The sequence below is a fragment of the Penaeus chinensis genome, chromosome 17 (assembly GCF_019202785.1).
Source record: "Penaeus chinensis breed Huanghai No. 1 chromosome 17, ASM1920278v2, whole genome shotgun sequence".
NCBI classification, from domain to species: domain Eukaryota; kingdom Metazoa; phylum Arthropoda; class Malacostraca; order Decapoda; family Penaeidae; genus Penaeus; species Penaeus chinensis.
The window spans coordinates 4894207-4918523 of NC_061835.1; the positions used below are offsets into that span (position 1 = coordinate 4894207).

At 40.6% G+C, this 24317-nt stretch overlaps 2 protein-coding genes across 4 annotated transcripts in view; one reads left to right on the forward strand and one right to left on the reverse strand.

The window, feature by feature from the left end:
• Nucleotides 1-416: 416 nt before the first annotated feature.
• On the forward strand, nt 417-14499 carry LOC125033954 (solute carrier family 23 member 2-like). Of its 2 annotated transcripts, none has more exons than XR_007115646.1 (13): nt 417-449; nt 2615-2782; nt 2926-3083; nt 4499-4698; nt 7479-7605; nt 7887-8007; nt 8512-8653; nt 8937-9050; nt 9515-9654; nt 10152-10390; nt 10907-11042; nt 11648-11774; nt 13689-14499. XR_007115646.1 is itself a non-coding variant. In XM_047625548.1 (13 exons), the coding sequence occupies exons 1-13, from the start codon at nt 432-434 to the stop codon at nt 13783-13785; spliced, it is 1797 nt and encodes a 598-aa protein (XP_047481504.1). In that variant the 5' UTR covers nt 417-431; the 3' UTR covers nt 13786-14499. The 2 variants fall into 2 exon arrangements, 1 of the variants encoding a protein (XP_047481504.1); XM_047625548.1 differs by having other exon boundaries at nt 10152-10378; nt 10885-11042.
• A 757-nt stretch (nt 14500-15256) lies between these two features.
• The window catches only part of LOC125033953, a 99473-nt gene continuing 90412 nt past the window's right edge, over nt 15257-24317 (reverse strand). For both annotated transcript variants that reach the window (XM_047625546.1, XM_047625547.1), the window contains 2 exons: nt 23866-23978; nt 15257-23596 (listed from right to left, as the gene is read on the reverse strand). In XM_047625546.1, the coding sequence (XP_047481502.1) occupies nt 20954-23596; nt 23866-23978 (2756 nt within the window). In that variant the 3' untranslated portion in view covers nt 15257-20953. The remainder of the gene's footprint in view (nt 23597-23865; nt 23979-24317) is intronic.

Here is a 24317-nt window from a genome sequence, read left to right on the forward strand (position 1 = left end):
ATAATTATGATTATAATAAAGATAATGCTAATAGCAGTAATAACAACAATAATAACAGTAATGATAATGATAATAGTAATAATGATAACAGTAATAATAATAATGATAATAATAATTACGATGATAATAATAATAATAACAATCATAATAGTGATGATAATGCTGCTGATGATAATGTTACTGGTAATAATAATGATAAAAGAAATTATGATTATAAAAATAATGACAATAATCATAATAATAATGATAATAACAAAAATGATGATTATAGTAATAATGATAATAATATTAGTAATATTAATAACGGCAATAATAATAATAATGATAATTATTATTGACAGAAAAAGGCCGAGTGCGGACACTGCACAAACGGGATCAGTTCCGTGTGATTTCTTAGTCCGGCATTAAGAGCCGAATGACCGCTATTGGCAATGGCTTTGGCAGATAATGTAAGATTATTTCGTCCCTGTCTTGGTTGCTATAAATTTCGGTAGTTTTTGTAATAACGCTGTTTCAGTAAATAGGTTACATGTAAATGTTTAGAGGCATTGTTTAGAATTCTTCATCAGCGACTTGCCACGGAATGATATGGATTTATATTTTTTTAATCATAAGTATGATGACTATGACAACTGTTCACCTAAGCTAGAGGAAAGAACTTTAACATATCTCTGTAAATCTATTTCGATACAGCCAAGTACTTCTGTGTGAATGGAGGATATTTATCCCGTCAGGGGTATCTCGACCGTCTTTATACTTGTATTGTTCGCAGTTGTAGAAGTTATCTCATTATATTGTATGTGCAAATTCCGTCCTGCATCACATCTGTGAACATGGACTCTGGTGTACTACTGACATTTTCTGACATTTCTGACCGAGGAGAGACTGTGCCTTTAAAACTGCCTTGATAAAACTGTCGGGCGGCTGCGATCGCGGCGCCGAGGGAAGGAAGCATGAAATCTGCCAGGGATCCCCTTTCGCGATGGGGAAACCCGGACGGCGGCCAAATTTCGCTCTTGGCTAAAACGCAGTCAAAGGCGACCTGTTGTGGTCACGCGCACAGGTTGCCCAAGTCACTGTACATAAATAATGACTCAGCCCAATTGCGTCCGTGGCATGAGCCAGCTACTAAGATAATGCCGAGTTTCCAAAATATAATGTGATTTTTCTTGAAATCAGATATTGTCATTTACTAAAGATAAATGTCGGTTTCGAAGATTATGTTAATTTTCAAAAATAAATGCAAATTTTGGGAGAAATAAGGTGATATATTTATAGGAAGTAATTCTGCATTGTTGGCATCGGGGTAAAAGACGGACTGATGGCACTCTTGCAATTCACGATTACATTGAAAAACACGCCCTCCGTTTATTGTGAAAACACCGTGATCATGCCGATTATTTCTAGCATTGATTTATTATTGCAGACTGATATTTAAACTAGTAATGCTTATAATGCCTTCTAGATCGAATGATGTAACATTTAAGTTTCCAAATTAGAATTCGATATATTCTACTTAATATAAGACATTTTATTTTAGTGTCAAAGCTCACTTTCCCTGTTCCCGTTTGATCCGTCTTTTTATGTGGGTTTCGTGTAATGGTTTTTACTCCTCGCTTCCCTCTCTCTCTATATCTCTCTATCTCTGTCTGTCTATTTACTTATCTATCTATATCTGTATCTATCTATACAACCATATACTTATATATATATATATATATATATATATATATGTATGTCTGTTTTTATCTGACGGCCTTTCCTTACACACACACACACACACACACACACACACACACACACACACACATATATGTGTGATATATATATATATATATATATATATATATATATATATACATACATACATATATATATACATACAAACATACATATAGATATATATGTGTGTGTGTGTGTGTGTGTATATATACACACATTTTATTCATTTATTTAGTACTCATTTATTTATCTATTTATTTATCTCTCTATTTATACACACTCACAAACATCGTGTCTGTGTCTACGTGCGCGCCCGAAGGTGTGAATGCGGTGACATCCAAGCAGATGTGGTGAGCAAGATGATATTTCTTGACTGCCTCGAGACTAACAGATGACTGACAGAAGGATAGTGTTCAGACGGAGTAGTATGGAAAACACACTAAGGAATGACATCACCAGGTGGGGTCTTGTAAAAAATGCAAGTTCTCTCCTTCTCCATCAATTCCGGGAAGGAGAGAGAATAGGAAAAGAAGGAAAACACGTAGGTGACATGTATTCGAAGATTTGTTCTCCCTCTTGCTTGACCAGTCCACGAAGGACGGGAGTTGCCAGCGTATATACATGTTTTGTCCCGAGTAGGATTTCTGGTTCTTGCTGAATCACTTAACTGCTGCTGTTTTTTGTTTTGGTATTTGACGTCATCTTTTACCACAAACTGAGATGTTACTCTTTGCTCCATTTTTTTCATTATATTCCGCAATCCGATGGTGAACACAGCGAATATCTGCGTAGAATCGGTGAGTCCAAATGTTAAAAACCGAGAGTGGTAAATTATCCTGAACCCTAGCGCAGAACCCGTCTCCGTCCTTACTCTCGATAACGTCCGTTGCAGATGGAAGGCGTGGGGCGCCAGGGGCCGGACGAGGAGGAGGGGCGCTCCAGGAAGACTGATGTGGCCAAGTCCCGCGAGGCGTTAGTGGAGGACGACCCGAAGTCCCGCCTCCTCTACAGCGTCGAGGACAGCCCTCCTTGGTACACCTGCGTCTTCTTGGGCATCCAGGTGAGATCTGCCGTCAAGGCACCCAAACAGAACGCCTGTGAATTCCATGTCATCATCAACGCTGCATTTTTGCCGGTAGACAACATCCAATTGTTTCGCTGTCTTCAGCTGAATAAAACATAGTCCCTTGCGTGTCTCCTCAGCATTACCTGATGATGGTAGAATCCACCGTAAGCATCCCGTACCTCCTGACGCCCCTGATGTGCATGGCGGCGTCGGACCCAGCCCGCGGCTCCATCGCCTCAACCATCATCTTCGTCAGCGGGATCGTCACGCTCCTCCAGACAACTTTCGGCGTCAGGTACGGCTCGCTAGGGTGGAGGGAGGGGGCGGGGTCCTCCGTCCACCGCGATCTTCCGCAGTGGAGTTTTACAAGCGGCTAACGCCAGTAGTCTTAGGATATTCTTCTTGTGATAATATAAAGGCCATGAGGAGACAAAACATTGCATCAAAATTATATTTTTACGAAAATGAATCCTTTAAAAATAAAGATCGTAACATTCTTATTGTATAAAACATGAAAACACCTTGTAATACCATACGTCTTTGTAAATGACCTTAAAAACATCTTATGCAATATTTCCTGGCGAAGCCTCTGCGATTGTCAGGGAAGCGCCATACCCTTGTAGCTTTTAACCCAATGCCGTCGGGGAAAATGAACAAAAAATGGGGAAAATGCTGTGCCCATTTTCTATATTTTTTGTGAAATGTCTGCTCATAGATGGCTTTGCTAGTGCTTAGCCACAAAGGAGTCAATAAATAGACCTTGTGACCATACGTGATTTGAATTGGCGGGAAAAACGTGTTTTTTACTAGTGCTATGGATATCGATGGTGTTATTTTTATTATATACATTATAATTATTATAATGTTTTTTAATATTAGTAACAGCAAAATAAGATAATGTAAAATATTTCGTAAATCAAAGAAAAGGGTGAACGGGCGAGACGGGCAGTACTCCTAACTGGCTCATTGGTGACTTAGTACAAGTATAGCCATCTATGCGTAAAAACAATCAAACAAGTACTAACAGTGGGCATAGCACGTGTCTACCCGTCGTACCCGTCGGCAAGGGGTTAAGGACGGTAGCTGGAATTATTTAGATGGGCTGCTATGCGCATTCTCTCTTTACAAGAATCTAGGTAAGATTCATTTCTAAGAGTATGTGACCATATCAATCTTTTTCGTGTTAGGAGACCATTAAAACCCTGCCGAGTTGCCCTTTAGATTTCTGCTGTATTCAAATGATATTTTGTAAATAGTGGAATGGGACTTAAAGTCGGTTACTGGCTGTACAGAGCCCATATACTTACTGAATCAGCACAGCTTGCCGTTGAGTTACGTTCACTAGATGTCGAGTGCACTGGAGGATAAACGTATGCGGAGACGTTAGAGTATCCAGTCGGCTTGCAAATCACAGACCACGTCTTTATTATCATTGCATTTATGTAAAGAAAGGGAAATGAATGTCCTCAGTATGCAGTCACCGCGGGAAGTAATAAGAGCAATATCAGTTATTCAGAGGAAATCACTACTTAGCATGATAAAAAGGAAAACGCCAAATTTGACCAGACTAAGGAAGATAATACAAGTTATACTACAAGACACTTTTGGACAAACACTGATTCACCAAACATCATGTATTCATTTCTTGCATTAAAACCGTTTTCCTTACCAGTAATGGTGCATAACCGAACCCCCGCCTACTACTGCCAGGTTACCGATAGTGCAAGGGGGCACACATGGCTTCCTCGGCCCCATCCTGGCCATCCTGTCGCTCATGCCCTGCCCGAGCGAGGAGGAATTCGACGCCCTGACGGAGGCGGAGAAGACGGAGCTGTGGCAGGTCAGAATGAGGCAGGTCCAGGGCGCCATCTGCGTGTCAGCGGTCTTCCAGATCCTCGTAGGATTCACCGGTGAGTTATCCTGGGTGCGGTTCTGGTCAGGGAAGGTCTGATACACACTTAGCACGTATATATATGTGTGTGTGTGTGTATGTATATATATATATATATATATATATGATATAATATGTGTGTGTGTGTGTGTGTGTGTGTGTGTGTGTGTGTGTGTGTGTGTGTGTGTGTGTGTGTGTGTGTGTGTACATATATGTACACATATAAATGTATGTATATATATTTATTTACAAATATTTATATATATTCATATATATATTTATATATAAATGTATATACAAATATATAAGAATATATATATAAATATTTAAGAATATATATATAAATAAATATAAATATATAAATATATATAAATATATATAAATATATATATATTTACTTATATCTATTTATTTATATATATATATATTTATATATATGTTATTTGTGTATGTACTTATATGTATATATATTTATATTATATATATTTATATGGATTTCTATCTATCTATCTATCTATCTATATATATATATAGACACACACACACACACACACACGTGTTCAGTGTATATCAAACCTTCACACACACACACACACACACACACACACACACACACACACACACACACACACACACACACACACACACACACACACACACACACTTACACACACACACACACACACACACACACACACACACACACACACACACACACACACACACACATACATACATACATATATACATATACATATTTACATACACATACATACACATCTTCCTCGGAACTTGGCGACATTGCATTATTGGTGTTCAATTCCATTTTCCAAGTACAACTCCACATGAATAAGTTCTCGATGTTATTTTGGAGGTATTGACATTAGACGTCGTCTATTATCCTTTTCGTAATTTCGTGTCGGGCTTATATTTGACCCTAAAGCATTGATGAAAATAGTAAACATAATCGGCGACAAGACCGATCCTTGAGGTACTCCGCTTGTTACTCGTCGCCATGTCGAGTGCCTCCCTCTAATTACAGTTCTCATCTGTCTTTCATGAAGGAAGCCTTTCATCCATTCGAGGAGTTTGCCTTTCACCCCATCTAGGTGTTCTAATTTCTATAATAGTCTTTTATGACACACCTTATCAGGTGCCTCTTTAAAGTCTAAGTGCACACAATCCACCCAGCCGTATCTTTCTTGTAATATTTCAGAATCCAAATTGATTATTAGATATCATATAGTATTTTTCAAGTACTTCAACCCACTGTTTCCTAATTATCCTTTCTAACAGCTTGCATACTACACTAGTTGACAAAACTGGTCTAAAATTTAGAAGATTTTGTTTGTCGCCTTATATAAAGGTGTAATAACATCGGCGAGTTTCCAATATTTTGGTAGTTTTTCTCGTCCCACTGAATTTTGGAATATTATTAACGGAGTTCACAGTTCTTCGGCACATTCCCCAGTTAGAAATCCTCATGTGGTCCCTCCTGAGTCTTGTTTCACCCTCGCAGTAGGTTTTTTTATTTCAATCTTTTTGAGTGTGATACTTTCGTTATTCTGATTTACGTTTGTACAGTGACTTGCCATTTCAAAGAATGGGTCCTGAACAAACACAGTCCGAAATTTCTCATTAAGGATTTCAAACATTTCCTCCTCTTCAGTATAAACGATGTTATTGTCTTTGATGGCGCTCATTTGATCTCTACTTTGAGTCTTACTATTCATGTAGTCAAAGAAGAGCTTTGGTTGATTTGTAAATTTATTGATTATATCCTTTTTAAAGTCTAATTTCGCCTCCCTCATGGCTTGGGTATAACTCTTTTCTTCTTACTTTTTACCTTACTTTATTGTTTGATATCTGTCCTCTGAACCTTCTCCAAAGAAGCTGCTTGTTTTCAATGTTCTTGCTTTTGTCATCGAACCACTTTGGGCCATTTCTCTCTCTCTCTCTCTCTCTCTCTCTCTCTCTCTATATATATATATATATATATATATATATATGTATATATATATATATATATATATATATGTCTATATGTGTGTGTGCGCCTGTATGTATGTATGTGTATGTGGATGTGTATGTGTATATATATTTATGTATGTATATTTATATATATATATATATATATATTTGTACACACACACACGCACACACACACACACATACCCACGCACACATATACACACAGATTTATATATTTATTTATTTACTTATATACATGTATGTGTATGTGTGTGTGTGTGTGTGTGTGTGTGTGTGTGTGTGTGTGTGTGTGTGTGTGTGTGTGTGTGTGTGTGTGTGTGTGTGTGTGTGTGTGTGTGTGTGTGTGTGTGTGTGTGTGTGTGTGTGTGTGTGTGTTTGTGTGTGTGTGTGTAAAATATATATATATACGTTTTTTGACATATATATATTTTATTCTTATATATGTATATATATAAATATATATATATATTGATATGAAAAGGAAAACAGCCACAGTAAGAAATGAATATGAGTCGTAACGTTTCGAACTCTTCACGAGTTCCTTTTCATCTTTGTGTGCACGTTACTGTGTGTGTGCCATATATTAATATATATATATATATATATATATATATATATATATATCAAGACATAAAGGAAGATAAATAAACAGACAGCTTAAGAGACGCAATTTTATTTCGACCCCAAAGTTTGCAGCTGAATTGCCTGCTGCGCCGCAGAAGCTGCACGCCCTGTCACAGGCAGCCAGCGTGCGGTGAGGCACAACTAGCCCAGCTCCTTCCTAACGCCTTGGCCTCTCTCCCGCAGGAGCCATCGGCGCCCTCCTGCGCTGGATCTCGCCGCTGGTGATTGTGCCGACGGTCACCCTCATCGGCTTCTCGCTCTTCCCCGTCGCGGCCTCCAAGGCGGCCTCGCACTGGGGCATCAGCATGATGTACGTGTCGTCAGCTTCAGTTCTGGGGGAAAATCTGAATAGAATGGCTCATGTGATTCCCGCGCGAGACGCGTCGCTCTTTGGCCGCTTTGGCGCTGTGCGCGTGCCGTCCGTCTTAAATGAGGGCTTTATCTTCCGCGGACATTGCCACCTTATATTCGTCATTGCTGAAATCTGAATAAAGTTTAGATCCATCACGGAATGCGTAATCACACAAAAGACTTCGAACCCTTGCAGTGGCAAGCCCGGCTCGTGTGCCTGACCCGAGTCTCGCTTTTCAGGACCATCGTGCTGCTCGTGATGTTCTCGCAGTACCTGGCCGACGTCCCGCTGCCCTTCGTCAGCTGGTCGCGCTCGAGGGGCTTCACCAGGACCAACATCCACTTCTTCAAGCTCTTCCCGGTCAGTACGTGTGTGTGTGTGTGTGTGTGTGTGTGTGTGTGTGTGTGTGTGTGTGTGTGTGTGTGTGTGTGTGTGTGTGTGTGTGTGTGTGTGTGTGTGTGTGTGTGTGTGTGTGTGTGTGTGTGTGTGTGTGTGTTTTTATGTGTATGTATATGTATATACGTATGTATGTATGTATGTATGTATGTATGTATGTATGTATGTATGTATGTATATATGTATGTATATGTATGTATGCATATATATATATATATATTCATATATAAACAGGTACAAATACATATATAAAGGCTTACATACATACCATTTCACACAAATATACTTACCGACTTTACCTACGTACATACATACATACATACATACATACATACATACATACATACATACATACATACATACATACATACATACATACATACATACATACATACATACATATATTCAATCATTCATACATACAGACAGACAGGTGAATTCGTTCCTAATGGAGGCTTGCTCCTGCAGGTGCTGCTGGCGGTGGTGGGTGCGTGGGGCACCTGCTGGGTGCTGACATACACGGACACGTTGCCGAAGGAGTCGCACGCGCGCACGGACACGAGGCTGGACATCATCACCGAAGCCCCGTGGTTCCGCGTTCCCTACCCCGGTGCGTTCGGGGTTTCGTGTTATTCGCACATTTGATGTAGTAAAGTCTGGTTCTGCGAATAACTAAGATACGGGTGAATTCTTCAGAAAGACACTGTTTCCCTCGGTCTTAATGTAAATACATGTTTCGGCGAAAGGCATAAAAGGCCGAAATAGAGTTACCTCTTTCCCTAAGTACCAATAACTTCCACATCGTGTCATGAAGTCCCCCCTCCCCCAAGTCCCCTGTTCCCTGACCTAGTTATCCGATCCTTGACTGAGCCCCTTCCTCTGCCCCTCCTTAGGCCAGTGGGGGCTGCCCACCGTCAGCGTCGCCGGCGTGCTGGGCATGATGGCGGGGGTGCTCGCCAGCATCGTCGAGAGCGTCGGGGACTACTTCGCCTGCGCGCGCCTGGCAGGTTAGTCGGGTTCTGGCGAGCCGCCTTGGCCGGGACCGCTTGCTTCGGCCAGAGGGGTCGGAGGCCACTCGGTCGCTCAATTCCGGCGTAGACTGAGTCGAGGAAGCAAATGGTCTTGGCCGAGGATGATCGACAAAATGTACTACTGGAGCTTGTTGTGAAATTTATTTTTCGTATTTACTATCACTTTTACTTTTTCTATCGCACTCGTTCCCTCTTCTGTTTCCTCTTCTCCTTTTCTCTCACACCCTCTACCTCCCTCCCTTCTTTTCCCTCTTCCTCCTACCTCATTTTTTCTCCTGTTTCTTCCCTTCTCTCCTATTCTTTATTGTTCTTCCTTTTTATCTCTTATTACCGCACATATGTGTGTGTTAGACAGACATACAGAGACAGAGTGTGCGTGCGTATCTGCGTGTTTATGTTGATGTAACCTCCTCTCATGATGGCATCCTCTGTGTCCCCAGGTGCGCCCGCCCCTCCCAAGCACGCCATCAACCGTGGCATCTGGATGGAGGGCCTTGGCACGGCGCTTGCCGGCCTCTGGGGCACCGGCAGCGGCACGACCTCCTACTCGCAGAACGTCGGCGCCATTGGTGTCACAAGGGTACGTGAGCCTCCGCTGTTCCCCCGCCGGGCAAAAGCTTCACGGCGAGGGATTTACGGGGGGGGGGGGGGGTGAAAGACTGGGCGTGTTATGGGAAATGGAAAAAGACAGGGATTTGGCATAACCCAATTTAAATTATGTTGGTTCGTTTATACTGATAATCTCGGCGTTTCAAGCCTTTGATTTCTTATATTAAAGGAGAAATAATAGCCAGTAATGTAAATGTGTCAATCGATGTGCAAGCCTAAAGACCTGTTGTGTTTCAATGTTACTATTTTTATATGTTTGTGCCTATTCGAATACTTATAATCAGTATATGTTATATATGGTTAAATAAGTCAGTAAATTTGGTTTTCGTGCTTCAGGAATTATTTTGCCACTTTGTGTATATAAGTTACATACTTAACGAGAATCTCCTTTCAAACCTCCTTTGCATTTCGCCTTGTTTCTGCGCAGTTATATAAACCTTTTGCTAAAATACCCGAACGTGACGACAGGTGGGCAGCCGCCGCGTCGTGCAGTACAGCGCCGTCATCATGCTACTGTGCGGGCTGGTGGGCAAGGTGGGCGCCCTCTTCATCACCATCCCTGAGCCCATCATCGGGGGCATCTTCTGCGTCGTCTTCGCCATGATCACCTCCGTCGGCCTCTCCTCCCTCCAGTACGTCGACCTCAACTCACCCAGGAACCTCTTCGTCATCGGGTTCTCCCTCTTCTTCGGATGGCGCTGCCCATGGTAAGGAGGAGGAGGAGGAGGGAGGGAGGGAGGGAGGGAGGGAGGGAGAGAGGGAGAGAGGGAGAGAGGGAGAGAGGGAGAGAGGGAGAGAGGGAGAGAGGGAGAGAGGGAGAGAGGGAGAGAGGGAGAGAGGGAGAGAGGGAGAGAGGGAGAGAGGGAGAGAGGGAGAGAGGGAGAGAGGGAGAGAGGGAGAGAGGGAGGGAGGAAGGGAGGGAGGGAGGGAGGGAGGGAGGGAGGGAAAGAGGGAAGAAGGGAAGAAGGGAGGGAGGGAGGGAGGGAGGGAGAGAAGGAGGGAAAGAGGGAAGAAGAGAGGAAGGGAGGGAGGGAGGGAAGGAGGGAGGGAAGAAAGGACGGAAGAGGTAGGTAAGGAAGGAAAAGAATGGAAGGAAAAGGAAGGGAAGGAAGGAAGGAATGAAATGGAATAGAATGGAAGGTAGGAAAGGAAAGGGAAAAAGAATACATATGTCAGTATTTATTCATCATCTTTTCGTAAGCGCATTCACTTCTCCTCCGCAGTGGATGCAAAGGCCCGAGAACAAGTACATCATCAACACGTCGCTGCCTTTGTTGGACCAAGTGCTGTCTGTGTTGCTCCGGACGTCCATGTTTGTCGGGGGTTTCCTGGGCTTCGTTCTGGACAACACGGTCCCAGGTGCGTCTCCATCTTATTAATTTTCAGGGCCTTCCCTTTGTCCCTGTTTAGAGCTTCCCACTCTCTTTCACCTCTTCGTTTAGTGTTCCTATTGTTCTTTTCTCTTTCGCTTTCCATTAGCTAAAAGTGCCGTCACAGTATGGAATCTCTCCTTAGGGAACTTCAGATTTTTTATGAAAGCCTGTCAGTATAGATTTTTAAAGAAAAATATGATAAATGTACAACACTAAAAAATAATTTTGTTTCCTTAGGTTATTATATTCGATTATTAACATAAAAAATCTACTATGGAAACATCATAACTGATGCCTTGTGTAGTTCTTTGTGTGGAGTTATGAAGGAAGCTTGTTTTACAAAGTAGTAAGGTGGCATCAAGGAAAGTTACGTCCTAAGGATATCTGTTTAATCCCTTTTAGTGTATGATTTTTGGCGTGGTGGCCTAAGAATTGAATAGAAGACAAAGTTATCTTCATTTCCTCCGGTTTTTCTACCTATCTTCCTATTTATTTCTTCCCTTATCTCTCAAAGCTCGGCTTGACATACAAATGCAATATGTGTTCGTAAACAAGAGGTTGCCTAACCCCTCGCTTTTCTTGCGGCCGCAGGCACGGACGAGGAGCGAGGCATGAAGAAGTGGAAGGCGCAGCTGAAGCCCCAGAGGGACGAGAACGACGTCGTGATCACAGACGCGCGCTGCTACGACCTCCCCGTGGGAATGCCCTTCTTCCGAGTGTATGTATTTTCTTCACACTTTTGCACTTTACCTTTACTCCACATGGTAAATATTCCGTACTCTCGATTTCGGTGACTGAACATGACTTGTTATTACTTTTCCTTTCATAACCACTATGCTGATTACGTCAGTATTTATGAGTCAATGGCAGTTGTCCTAAACACTCGCATCACGTTCCTTGCATGACCTGAAGACGCCTTTGTATGGTAATGAGTTCATCATGGTGGCTATGGTATACAGTACTGACTACAAAGGAACAAAGACATATTTTGAATATGTTTGCAATCGACTTTTGTTTCACTAGCACTACATCTCTATATTTTGCGATGGTATTAGCATTTTATTTTTAGTTGTTATTCTTAAACCATTAGAAGAAAAATCATTTAGCGGGTAGTGTAGATTTTAGCTGGATTACGTGTTTGTTTATTATCTTTGACGCGGTGGCCTATGAGCTGAATCGAATAAATTAAAGAAAGCCTTTGAATGGCCATGTTGGTTTGGTGACTGAGGAGGTTATGATGGCTGTGTGGGTATGGAGAGATATGGTGACCGTGTAGGGGGTGAGGACTATGGTGCTGGGAATGACATGGCACAGAACACGTGGCCGGAAATGCTCAAGGATTACATGACTCTGAAGTTTGGGAACACAAGTGCCCAAGCGATCGTTCACCTCGTCAGGTGTCTGTACTATCAGGCACAATATTTGTGTTAGTGAATGTTTAATGGTTACAAAACAATATATATGTGCTAGACATCAAAGGCCATATAGCACGATAGAAAGGTCTAATAGTGAAAAGGGTTATCAGGGGGGTTAGTTTATGATTAAATGTACTACACGTCAGAAGTCGTATAGCAGTTCAGGAAGGTAGGAATTATCAGGGGCGATTACATCAAAGTTGTCAAAGAAAAATGTATGGGATATCGCAAGGATGTCTGTGGGGTAAGGTAGGGATTAGCAAAGGAGAAAGCGGTTTAAGGGCAATTCGACCGCAGTTTCTGGGAGAATGTCAGGAGGGAGAGAATCCAGGGAAAGGCGTTGCTGTGACAAAGGGTCAACTCCAGGGGGAAGCGGGAGGGATAATGGGGAAGGACGAGGGAATGATGCAGTTGAAGCAGGGGGGGAAATGGGATATGTTAGGAGGGAGTGGGAGGAAGGGGCGCAGGGGGAACACGAGTCAGGGATGATGGGTGTCGGCAGTTACTTTTGAGTGTAGAAGGAATGGGAGTAGAGAGATTGCAGGATGGATGAGGTGTAGGTATGATACCTTGGGTCATGATTAGATAGTTTAGTATGTCTTAGAAAGTTTCTGCAGTGGAGTCGATTTGAGACGTCAGAGAAACAAAGGTTTTCTTATGGGGGAAAAAAGGGGACAGATGTTTGAGAGGTGGAAGGAGGGGTTGGTGGAGAGGATGGGGTAGAAGAGGCGATGAAGCGTTTAGCTTGTCTTGTGCGATGAGTTGCGCGAGGGGGAAGAGGAGTGGGTAGCGGGGAAGAAGTGATTGGAGTGTCCGGAATTTTGGCGGAGAATGGGGTGTCTGAGCTTTAATGATAGGCAGTGACATAAAGTAAAACGAAAGTTGTGGTTCAATGATATCTTTGCACAGCGTGAGGTTTCCCAGTTCCCTTTTATAATTGGTTAAAGGTCTTACTGATTACATGTTCAAAGACTTCAGGAAATATAACAGGTTGGAGTTGAAAACAATATCTTTGGGTTTAGTTTATGGGAAATTACGAATGGATGATGGTAACACTTGTTTTACTTTTCTATTTATTTCTACTTTTGTTACGTGTAACACAATATATGTAGTTTGGATTGTAAACAATATCCGAATAGCTTGCAGGTTTCTTGTCTGTATTATATAACCATCCAACATTCCGTTTCAGCAGTACCAATAATAGTTTCCTATTGCAGGTGGGGCTGGGCAAAGTTCGTCCCCATCCTGCCCACCTTCGTCGGCTGGAGCGCTGTCCGCCGGAGATGCATGCCGACGCACTCCCAAAAGTCGTAATCTCGCCGGCCATCCACGGGTGAAAAGCTGCCTTAGTTTAAAATTCAAGAAATCCTGGCGCTAAGGCTGTCTGGAAGGTAAATCATTATGTCAGACCTTTTCATGAACAAATTGTTATAAAAACCAGCTGTGAATCTGCCTAACTGTGATGCCGCCAGGTTCTCATGTATGGGGTATTTAAAGCATAGTTTTAAAAAATGACATTTGAAACTACCTCCTTACACGCGGCATTCTCACGAAATTTTTAACGTACCAGATGGTTATTCTTCTAAAAGTTGTTGAAAACGATCTTCGCTAATTTAACATGGGAAAGTTAAAGGTGGCTGTGGATTTTTGTGACTAAGAATGAATACATCTGCATGTCCATAGAACGTGATCTCGCTTCTGATGAGAACAACTGCTGCCACAGACAATTTTTCGATACTTTAAAGATGTTACAGTCTACGTAAAATATCTATCATATTTATTGAATGTCATTTAGTGTTAACTTAGGACTGCTGGCGGTTCCTGAAGTTAAACTGTGTCATAAAATAACTTTTACAAGATTTCAAGATCAAAGTTGGAAAATATCTTTTGACACAGTAGTGTCCCAGTAATTATTGCAGTCCGAAAATGTTTCAGATCTTTGCATTTTAATAACAAGACAACCAATGTGATATTAGCAAAAATGTCTAACATGCCAAAGTTGGAATAAAATTTACGAATGCAATCTGAGACGGTCTTGCATTTTGCCTTCAACTTCTCTCACTACCCGGGACAGCTCATCTTTTAACACTGCCCGAGACTGTCTCTGGTTATACACATACTGGGCTGATCTCGAAATATATATCCCAGCCCCTGGTTGTGTTAAGTACAACTCAAGATGAACTGCCTGGCACAGCCTTGAAAATGCACAAATATCTAAGCATGATAAGTAGACCATGTGCAGACCACTAAGACATTGCCCCGATGCTAAAACTCAACCAGGCAGTGTACGGTAACAACACTAGCACAGTGAACGTGTAAGGCAAGCCTCAGGCAAATGCCTGACGCTAGATAGGTTGTCCAAAAACTTTTATTCGTAAGTGATTCACCAACCAACTCGCCAACTTGTGTTGCTCTTACTTTGAACTCTGTGAAGACTTAACGTTTGCATTTTCTGTTCTTCTGGCACAATTTTGCACTGTTTTGCTACGTGGCCCTCAGCATCTGAGAATCTGTCCACTTTAATATTTTCATTTTTAATAAAAAACAAAAAAAAAAAGCTAGTTTTCCTGCCCTAGGTTGTGTTACGGATCATTAAAATGTTCATCTTATTAAAACTTGTATATAAGAGGGAACACACACATATGCAAAACACAAGCAGCTGTGGTTTTGGTGAGAATTTCATATTTTTAAGTGTAATTTTTTTCTCTCTCTCATCATTTATCTCTTTCACAGTGTATTATCTGTGCATATACATACAAACCAAAGGTTACTAAGACACCAGAACTGTGGCAAATTTGTTGTATTTAAAGAATTAAGTTTTACAGGTAATATTTGCTTAGCAATAGTTTGTAGGGGAGTCGACCCTAGCCAGGTTGTACCCAGATGCTACATAACCAAGATCCCTTTTGTGTCAAGATGGATGAATTGTTCTCTTCTCTCTTTCTGTCATCATAATGCATTGCTCTCTCCATGGTATCACAGATAAGGTATGCCAAAACAACGTTGGAATAAGTCATGGCATACCAAAATTCAACTTAGGATAATTTCAACTCCATTGCTTTCAACTGTGAATTTTACCTACTTTTAAATATATAATAATGTATACATGTAAATGTATGTGTGTGTGTGTGTGTGCATGTACATAAAAATGCAAATCTAAGAATATCTATGCATGTGTGTGTCTTTAAGCATGCACATGTGTGTTTGTGTAAACTAATGTGTGTGTGTGTGGTGTGGGGTGTTTGAATGTTTTTTATTAAAATACCAAAAATAAGATAATGCATATACAGACGCACAAGATGACATGAAACTGCTACAATATATGTGACAGTATACATGTATGATGCAAAACACATTGTTCATTATTACCCTAAAATACATGATTCAGTATACTCTCATGGGAAGAAATACAACAGAGATGTTACCAACAAAAAATTGTGAATATCACTTCATCAATGGCATAAAAACTGGCTTGGTTACTTGCAGCCATAACCTTGTGCATCATTCATGGTTACAGACTTGTTGGCATGATCTAAATTTTACAGCACATGGAATTAAGAAAAATCCACAGGATTATCCTATTCTACATGAATAACGCTCTGCAAACTGTACCATGGCTGGAGAAGTCACTATCATTTCGAGGCACTTCAGTGAAGGCATGACTTATTGCCTGACATGCTGCTCACTGTTCTGTTTCATCTTTCTGGCTGATGCTGATTTCCTCAAACCACTTGTAAAATGAGAATCTTTCTCCTCTGCACTGCTTCTCATGATGAAATGGAACTTCTACTCTTTTTGTCTTTCCCCTGTTTAAGTACAAACACAAATCATACCTGTCTTCCTTTACATTTACTCATTCCTTCCCTTTTTGCTCGTCTCTCCCCACTACAAGGGATCGATGGGCCATGAAAGTGCACAACGGCAGTGGATCATGCTGGTAACTGCGTAAAACTTAGGATCAAGTAGGTCATCTAGCATTTGGTCCCTCAGCTCTTGGCTGGGCAACTGAAGAGGAAAAATATTACAATAAATTCTCACTTGCAGGTGTTATTTCCAGAATTAAAATAAGAGTAATGAAATTATTTTGTACTAAGTAAAGGAGACTCAGCCCCTTGCTGTTGTCCATTCAGATTATGAAGCTGACCTTCCAACTGGCATCCTGCTCAGCAATTAACAGATATATTGAATAAATTCTCATCCGAAGCCATGGATATACCATTTATAATATAACATCAAAGTTTGGCAGGCTTCTACAGGCTACTGTATCCGTCTCCTTCTGCCTTCAACACTGGGAAAACTTACCTATATGGATACATGCAACTTTCTCATACACAAAAGTCCATTATCTTATTCGCACTTCTTTTACAATTACAATATATATACATACACATCCTGATACCTCCAACTCTATCTAATTTCAGAGTGGGCTGCAATACATAGCCGCAGTTATCCCATTTGTGCTTTCTGAGATGCTCTTATAAAAATGGACAAGTTTTCCTAATTGTATGCAGAAAGCTGAAAGAAAGAGAAATGCATGGTCTTTTCTGGAACACTTCCACTGCACGTCTTCAGCTCCGTGGCTAGCACTACAAAATAAAAAGAGACAGCAGAGCTCATTGGATATAAAATATACTTTTACAAAAGTATCTTAAGAGCTTTCCATTCTACAAGAATTATGATTTCTTCATGTACACCGTGCACTCTTCACATCAATCCAATCTTTACACATGGATTTTATTAACCATTTCATTTATAATCTAATTAAATATGCATTTCTATATACAATATACAAGTGAAAAAGGAAAGAGAATATGAGAGCAAGAAAAGGAAAGGTAGCATGTGTGTAATTACTAAAATGGATATAAACATCAGCTCCCAAAAATTTACTAAAGACTCTTCCAATGCTGGGGTCCACTTGCATTAAGCCAAGTGAGAAAAGTTGCTACAGTACTTCAAGGTACAAAGAAATTCCAAGTTAGGCATAAGTGGTAATTCTGTTTCTGAAACAGAAAATGGCAGTTATAAATATACTGGACAGTCTTTTTAACATCAGAAGACAGAATTTTTCTTGATCCCCCTTGAAACCTAGCTGTGTGTCTGCTGCAACCTAAAGTTACAGGTTATAAATATAATTTGACATTCTGTCCTTCACAAATGTTATAAGCACAAGACAAAATAAACAATCTTTGCTTTCTCAACTGAGTTGATGTTTTTACCAATAAGCTACAACTTGTAACTACACACTGAACTACACATTCCTACATCCTTCATAGCCACGGAGCTGTAGCAGCATACATACAAAAGCTCTTGGATCTGTCAAAGCAACACATTGCAATGAATAAAACCTTACTGATAACTGGAAAAAATTATTTTATCTATATTACAAACAACAAAATATAACACCGGGTTTAACTGTCACTCAACAATAGAAGTCTGAGGAAAGGAATTCCTAAGTGACAGAAATAAAAAGTAAATGTTAGACCTTAGTACAACTATCATACTACAACAGTACAAAATCCTTGTGAAATCTTCAAATGCAAATATGTACATTTGCTTCTTTGAACACACAAGACTCCTGAAGTCCATAAGGTATGGCTTACAAAGAGCTCTTCTGACATTCCACACAGTGTTGGATACTCAGTCTCAACTATGGCAGCAGATCACCAGCTTACCTTCCCTCTTCTTGTGAAAGTACAATATCTCATCCAATAATCAGAACTATAATCTTATCAATAAGCTCATTGGCTTCTTTTTATAATAAAGATATTGTACTTTTTCAAAATGAGTACAAAGCTAGAAATCTTTAAAACTGTGTCAGGAACCCAGGAACAAGTGAAGTCAAGTGCAAGTAAACCCAGATGTTTGGTGATGATGGAGGTGGCCGAGGGAGGGGAACTGAATGCATCACTTATTGTTCACTTTCAGACAAAAACTGCTCTGGCAACTTCTACAAAAAACAATCTGTCTCCTAATAATAAAAAATCATCTCAAAATTTGTGAATTTTGCATGGTTATAATGCAAACAAATTTCACAAAAAGAAAGTGTAAAGACAATAAAAAAATAAGTCTCCTGATAAAACTTTATACACCTAACTAAATGTTTGAAGAAAGATGCTTAAGGACAATAAACATGGATGAAATGAAGACAGCAACAACAAGAGTTAACAGATGGTAAAAACAATATAATGATAATTCAAGCATTACATATCCGTCTTCCCTTTCTTTACTTTTATAGAACCCAAGAACTTAATTTTGTCTCGTCTTCACTTGTTTTACAACCCTTGCACTTACTAAAAATCAAAGTGACTTGTGTATCTATAATTCTTAGCTTTCTCTTCCAATTCCTTACTTCCAGCATCCGCTATTTAATGACTGCTCTACTCCCTTCACTTCCACGCCTGGGTACACACCAAACATGGTAAATGCACTGCTTTTGATGGTCATATCCAAAACAGTTCTGCACACTACTCCTGGATTGTTTTATCTAAGCTGACACCACAAACTACTCCCTGACATCAATGGTCGAGATCACAAAATTACACATGGATTTAAAGTAAGTTGGTGGGGTAAAAATATATAGATATACCTACCTACTAAAATAACCTTTGCAGTAACTCAAAAAAGTGAAAACTACAAATTAATCTTTTTGCTGTAGACTTTTAAAATATTAAACTTTTTGTATGTTTTTTTTTCTTTTTCTTTGTTATCACAGATACATTATGGAGTGTTAAGAACCCCGTATAATTTACAATAAAATCTAGTTAATATATTGTTGAGCATACTCTCTTATAGCACACCATCATTGCTGCTGGCTTACTTAAACCTATGTGTTGATGACCCTCCCACACACCACAGCTGACACGGTCGCTGCTTCCTAACCAATGGTTGTGTATATAAGAACTAATGTCAATGCTTTGTCATGACAGTGAAAAAGTAAACACTGAATGCCTTATTCTACCTCTGCTAAAATCCACAAACATCCAAGAGTCAAAACTACTTATATTACACATCTTAATACATATATACAAGGTACACAATGTGTCCACAATTTCTGCAGCATTTTAACACAATGCTGAAGATTTGTAAAAAGATATCCAAGTCTCAAGTTACAACAAGACATATGCTGCTGTGTAGCTGCAAAGACCTGGAAGTTAAACCATACTTGGGAACAAGTAAATTAAAGTAAATTAACAAAACTTAGCAGTTGGGCACATTCAACTAAGGTTCTGACCTGCCAAACTAGCAAGCAAAACCTAATCCTCAATCACTACCAAACCTCTTTAAGTCTTTTAGAGCTTGACTTTGATGCCACAACTTCTCATCAGAAGTATGGATGTTGCCAACACCTGCTGCTCAGGTGAAAAGCAGCAAGTTAAAGTTTCAATTTAACTTGAAATGTAACATCCTTTGAAAAGGAACCAAGTGCAATTATGTGGTTAATATTTATTTTTAATAAATTCACTAAAGCAACACAGTTAAGCCCAAAAATATATAAACTTATAAGTTTACAAAAAAAAGGATAAATGTTAAAATCTTGAATATTACGAATTTGCAATATGAAGAAAAATTAAGACCAACAAGAAGTATGCCACACTAGACAGACACAATGGCTGTATGGGGTATATTCACAGCCACATGCAGCTATTGACAAAGTAAGAAACAAACTGTGATGCTCTAACCTCAGAGAGATGGGCCAGATGTGCAAACATCTTGTAACAATCTTTTCCCAGTGCCTTTCAGTAACCCAACTACTCACTGTTGCTGCAATGAACTTGGTAGAATAATTATTTTCTCTTATTCTAATTATGGGAGCTAAAATATAGAAGTTCCTTTGTTGAGATCACATTTGTCTGAGAGTTGATTCTCTCTGACAACCTACTAGTTGGGACTAGTAGCTCAGGATAAAAAGAGAGAAAAAGTACAAAAGTTAACACCAATATTTCCTGAATCACATACCCGGCAGTTGCAGGAAACTGGTAAAATCAAAGCTAAAAAGCCAGACTCTGGCAGTCCAGAGAACCTTATGATTCACATATACAGGTACACCTTAAACTGGACCTCAGTATACACAATATAAGATTCAGCATATAGCAGTATACCTAAAGATGGATTCCAATAGGCAATGTACCTCCAGACGGACTTCAATATGCAAAGGCATATCTTAAGCTGTGCTTAAGCAAACAAGATATATCTCAACCCAAAGTCTAGTATACATAGGAAATATTTAAGCTTGATTCCAGCATACAAAAACTGGACTCAAAATGTAAATATGTATACTTTAAACTATACTCCTATGTATACAAATCAGGCATATCTGTGCTAGTGCTTCAGCACTGTGTCTGTGTTGAAGAGGTAAACATCAGCCAGGATACCCAAATTTCACATCTTTAAAACATGAGTTTTAAAGTTTTCATGACTATGGGTGCCCCCTCAGCAGCTGACAAATTTATGTCAAATATTTTGCCCAGGTGGCAGGCTGATGTCAGTCTTTATTCACATCCAGCACCAAAGAATTGAACACTTCCTGATCACCCAGATCCGGCAATGTTGGCCTGAAGTCCTCCTCCAGCCCACTACCAGGATTCTCCAATGAGCGGTTTAGAGCGTTGAGCGTGAGCATGGAGGCTGTACTGATTAATGGTCCCTGTCCACCACCACCACCACCACTATCAACATGCTGTCCTTGTGTATTATCCATACAACAACTGCTACTACTCAGAGTCACTTCACTTACTCCTATTTGCTCTTCCATAGATCTCAAATCCCCAGTTTCTGAAGAATAGCTCACAGAAAAGGGGTCCATGTTAGGAGGAACTTGCAGAGGGTCTGAAAGTGTTGATAGGTCTGTTGTATGGCTATTAGTCAGAGTCAATGAATCCATGGAATCCAGCCCAACAGTCCCTCCTGCATCACCAGACAAATTGACATCCAGCATCGGGTCAATCTCTAAATTATAACTATCAGTAAAGTCATTGCATTCACTGGGTACAGGAGTAGGTGCATAAGAGGAAGGTTGAGACACACAACTCTCAGTGAACACAAACTGCTGATTAACAATAGGTGTGTTGGGATGTGATTTTGCAAAAGATTCTTGAGTACAGGATGGCATATTGAGCATCTGTAAAGGTGGAACTGATTGGGGTCTATTTAGATTAACAGGCAGGGCATTGCTCGGTCCAGGTTGGGAGTTTGTCATAACATTGGACACCTCTTGGGATAATGGATCAATAGAGAAAGCAGGAGGCTGAGGTTGATAATGGATAGTTGGCCCTGCTGACATGTGTCGACGGCGCAAGTCACTATACCCACTTACAGTTTGTTTATTCTTGAGCATATGATGTAACATGGAGGCTGAAGGGAGTTGTATGCTTGAGTCTTGAGGGGGGTGAACTGAGCCATCTTGCACCAGTGGCGAGAGGGGAGCAGAGGAAGGAGATGGTGGAACACTTCCTGATGAATGTCTTGAACGGAACTTCCCTCCACGCCGACTAGACATGTCATCTGGGGTGTATGGTGCATGTCTAAAAGTAGGGGCACCAGAGGAGTGCCGGGAACGGCAGTTAGGGGTGTACGGACTGCGATGATTCTGATTTGAATTGTGACGTGACCTTGGAAACAAGGGTGTTGTTATTGGTGACATGAATGGTGTGCTGCATTCAGACGCAACTGGATGGTTTGGTTGGTCTGGTGTAAATGGTGTACTACGAGGTGTTACATATGTTGAATTGGTTTGACCAGAGTTGTGTCTCGATCTAGGTAATGGGGTATTCCGTGGAGACATAAATGGGCTAGCATTTGCACTAGAGCACTGAGACATACCCTGTGTTTGGTCCAGATTACTACCTATTGGTGTAAAATTAAACTGAGTTCTGCGTGTATTGGGACTTGGTGGCACTGACCCCACAGTCTGTCCTCCCATAAGAGGATTCAAATTGTCTCCTCCATCCAGAGATGGTTGGAAACTGACTCTTCTTCTCATTCCTCCTGTTCCCTGCACATCCTGATCAATGTCTGTATCAGTCATCAGTGGATGAGCACTGACCCCCACTCCCCCCTGAGCTTGACCCCCTGGTAGGTTTCTCTGAAGCAATTTCCGCAATTCTGACAGCTGACTTGACTTCTGAGCATCATCCATATCAGCATTTTTGTGGAAGTACTGTATTAATTCTTCTTCTGCCTCATGACTATTAGTGCAGTTATTATTAGTCAGATTTTGTCTTTGCTGAATCTGTTGCTGTTGCTGTTGCTGTTGTTGCTGTTGGAGCTGTTGGTGCTGCTGTTGCTGCTGCTGCTGTTGTTGTTGGTGCTGCTGCTGGAGCTGCTGCTGCTGTTGTTGCTGCTGTTGCTGCTGCTGTTGTTGTTGTTGTTGCTGTTCACGCTGAGTCACTTGCTGAATTCCAGACTCAACCATCAACTGGCCACCATAATTTACAGGCAAAAGGACTTCAGGTTTGGGGTGTGTGATGTCCTCTGTGCCTCCTAATATGTCTGACCACTGAGATCCCACAGGCAATGTCCCTTGCATGGTGTCAGTAACCTTAGGCTGGATGGCTTTGAACCTGGACTTGGGTGATGTGGTCTTGGGAGCGCTGGACTGCATAATAAGGAACGGTTTCTTGGCAGGGTTAGATTTTGGGTTTGGTACTTTGTTACAAGGAGCCTTGACATCACAATTGTTATTTGTATTGCAATTTCTTCTGAGCGGTTGCTGCGTATGGCCCACATTCGTGATGATGTTGCTGTGAAAGTTTCCATTTTTGCCATCTATAACCACCTTGGCATCTAGGAGCTTGTCATCTGTGAGCGAGTCCAGAAACTCTAGACTCTCTTCCTGCTTGATATTAGTTATGCTGACAATGTTATTGCCATCAACACCTGTGATATCTCCAGTAGCACCATTAGGAAGCTCAGAGAGGAGGCTATCACAGTTGCCATTAGTAGTGTTTGTAGTGGCAGTAATGGTGGTAGTGATAGCAGTTGCTGGAGGATGATGGGAATTGGACTTCGATGACACAGCAGAGGTGCCATTGGTAACAGTCTCACCAGAAGGATTGCGTGATGCCCCACTCCTCCTCCGAGATTTTGGCCGCTCATTGTTTGCCTTGTTGATGGCTGGCTGCTGCTCCTAGAAGCAATAAGTCAAGGGAATTACTGGTTAGCATATCATGCAGAACTATTCTTTGGCTGATTATACTCATGATAAGCTATGGGAATAATAAGTAAGTCAAAATAAACTAAAATTACAGAGCATGATAAACTGCACTTAGCAAAGTAACATTTTCAATGTTAATGGTAGTTACTTTAGAAGCCGATTTTGTTACCACAAACTAATTAATGAATTAACTAATTAAACAAATAAATAATTTAAAAATAAATAAATAAATATTTCCAAACCTGCAGTTTCCTCTTCTGCTCTCTGATGTGCTCCCGTTCCTGTAACTTTCGTTGAAGTTGCAGCTGAGTCTCTCTGTGCTTTCCACCCCCTGTCCCTCCACTCACCAACATGCCTGGAAGATTCACCTCATTTTAAGAAAACTTTCTTGTCCTGTATGAAGGGACCACTTAAAATATCAATGTATAAAATTTCACCAATTGGTAATTTTATCATCTTTTGATCAACAAAACTTTGTGACATTCTTAAAAATATCTTCAGTGTACGGAACATTTCTGCCTCAGTGCAAGAAAAGTAACAATTTGATACTTTCTAAAATGGCAATCTTTATTGTCTACTAAAGACATCCCCCTAGTGTTTAAAAGTGCTATTCCTGAAAATCATATTGTAAATGGAAAACGCAAATGATCAAGTCTTGAGTTGAGCTCTGAATACCACAAAAAATATGTCAATC

Coding starts and splice junctions, on each gene's coding strand:
- LOC125033954 (XM_047625548.1), top strand. Junction 9,051..9,514: donor CGCCTGCGCGCGCCTGGCAG/GTTAGTCGGGTT, acceptor CTGTGTCCCCAG/GTGCGCCCGCCCCTCCCAAG. Junction 9,655..10,151: donor GCGCCATTGGTGTCACAAGG/GTACGTGAGCCT, acceptor ACGTGACGACAG/GTGGGCAGCCGCCGCGTCGT.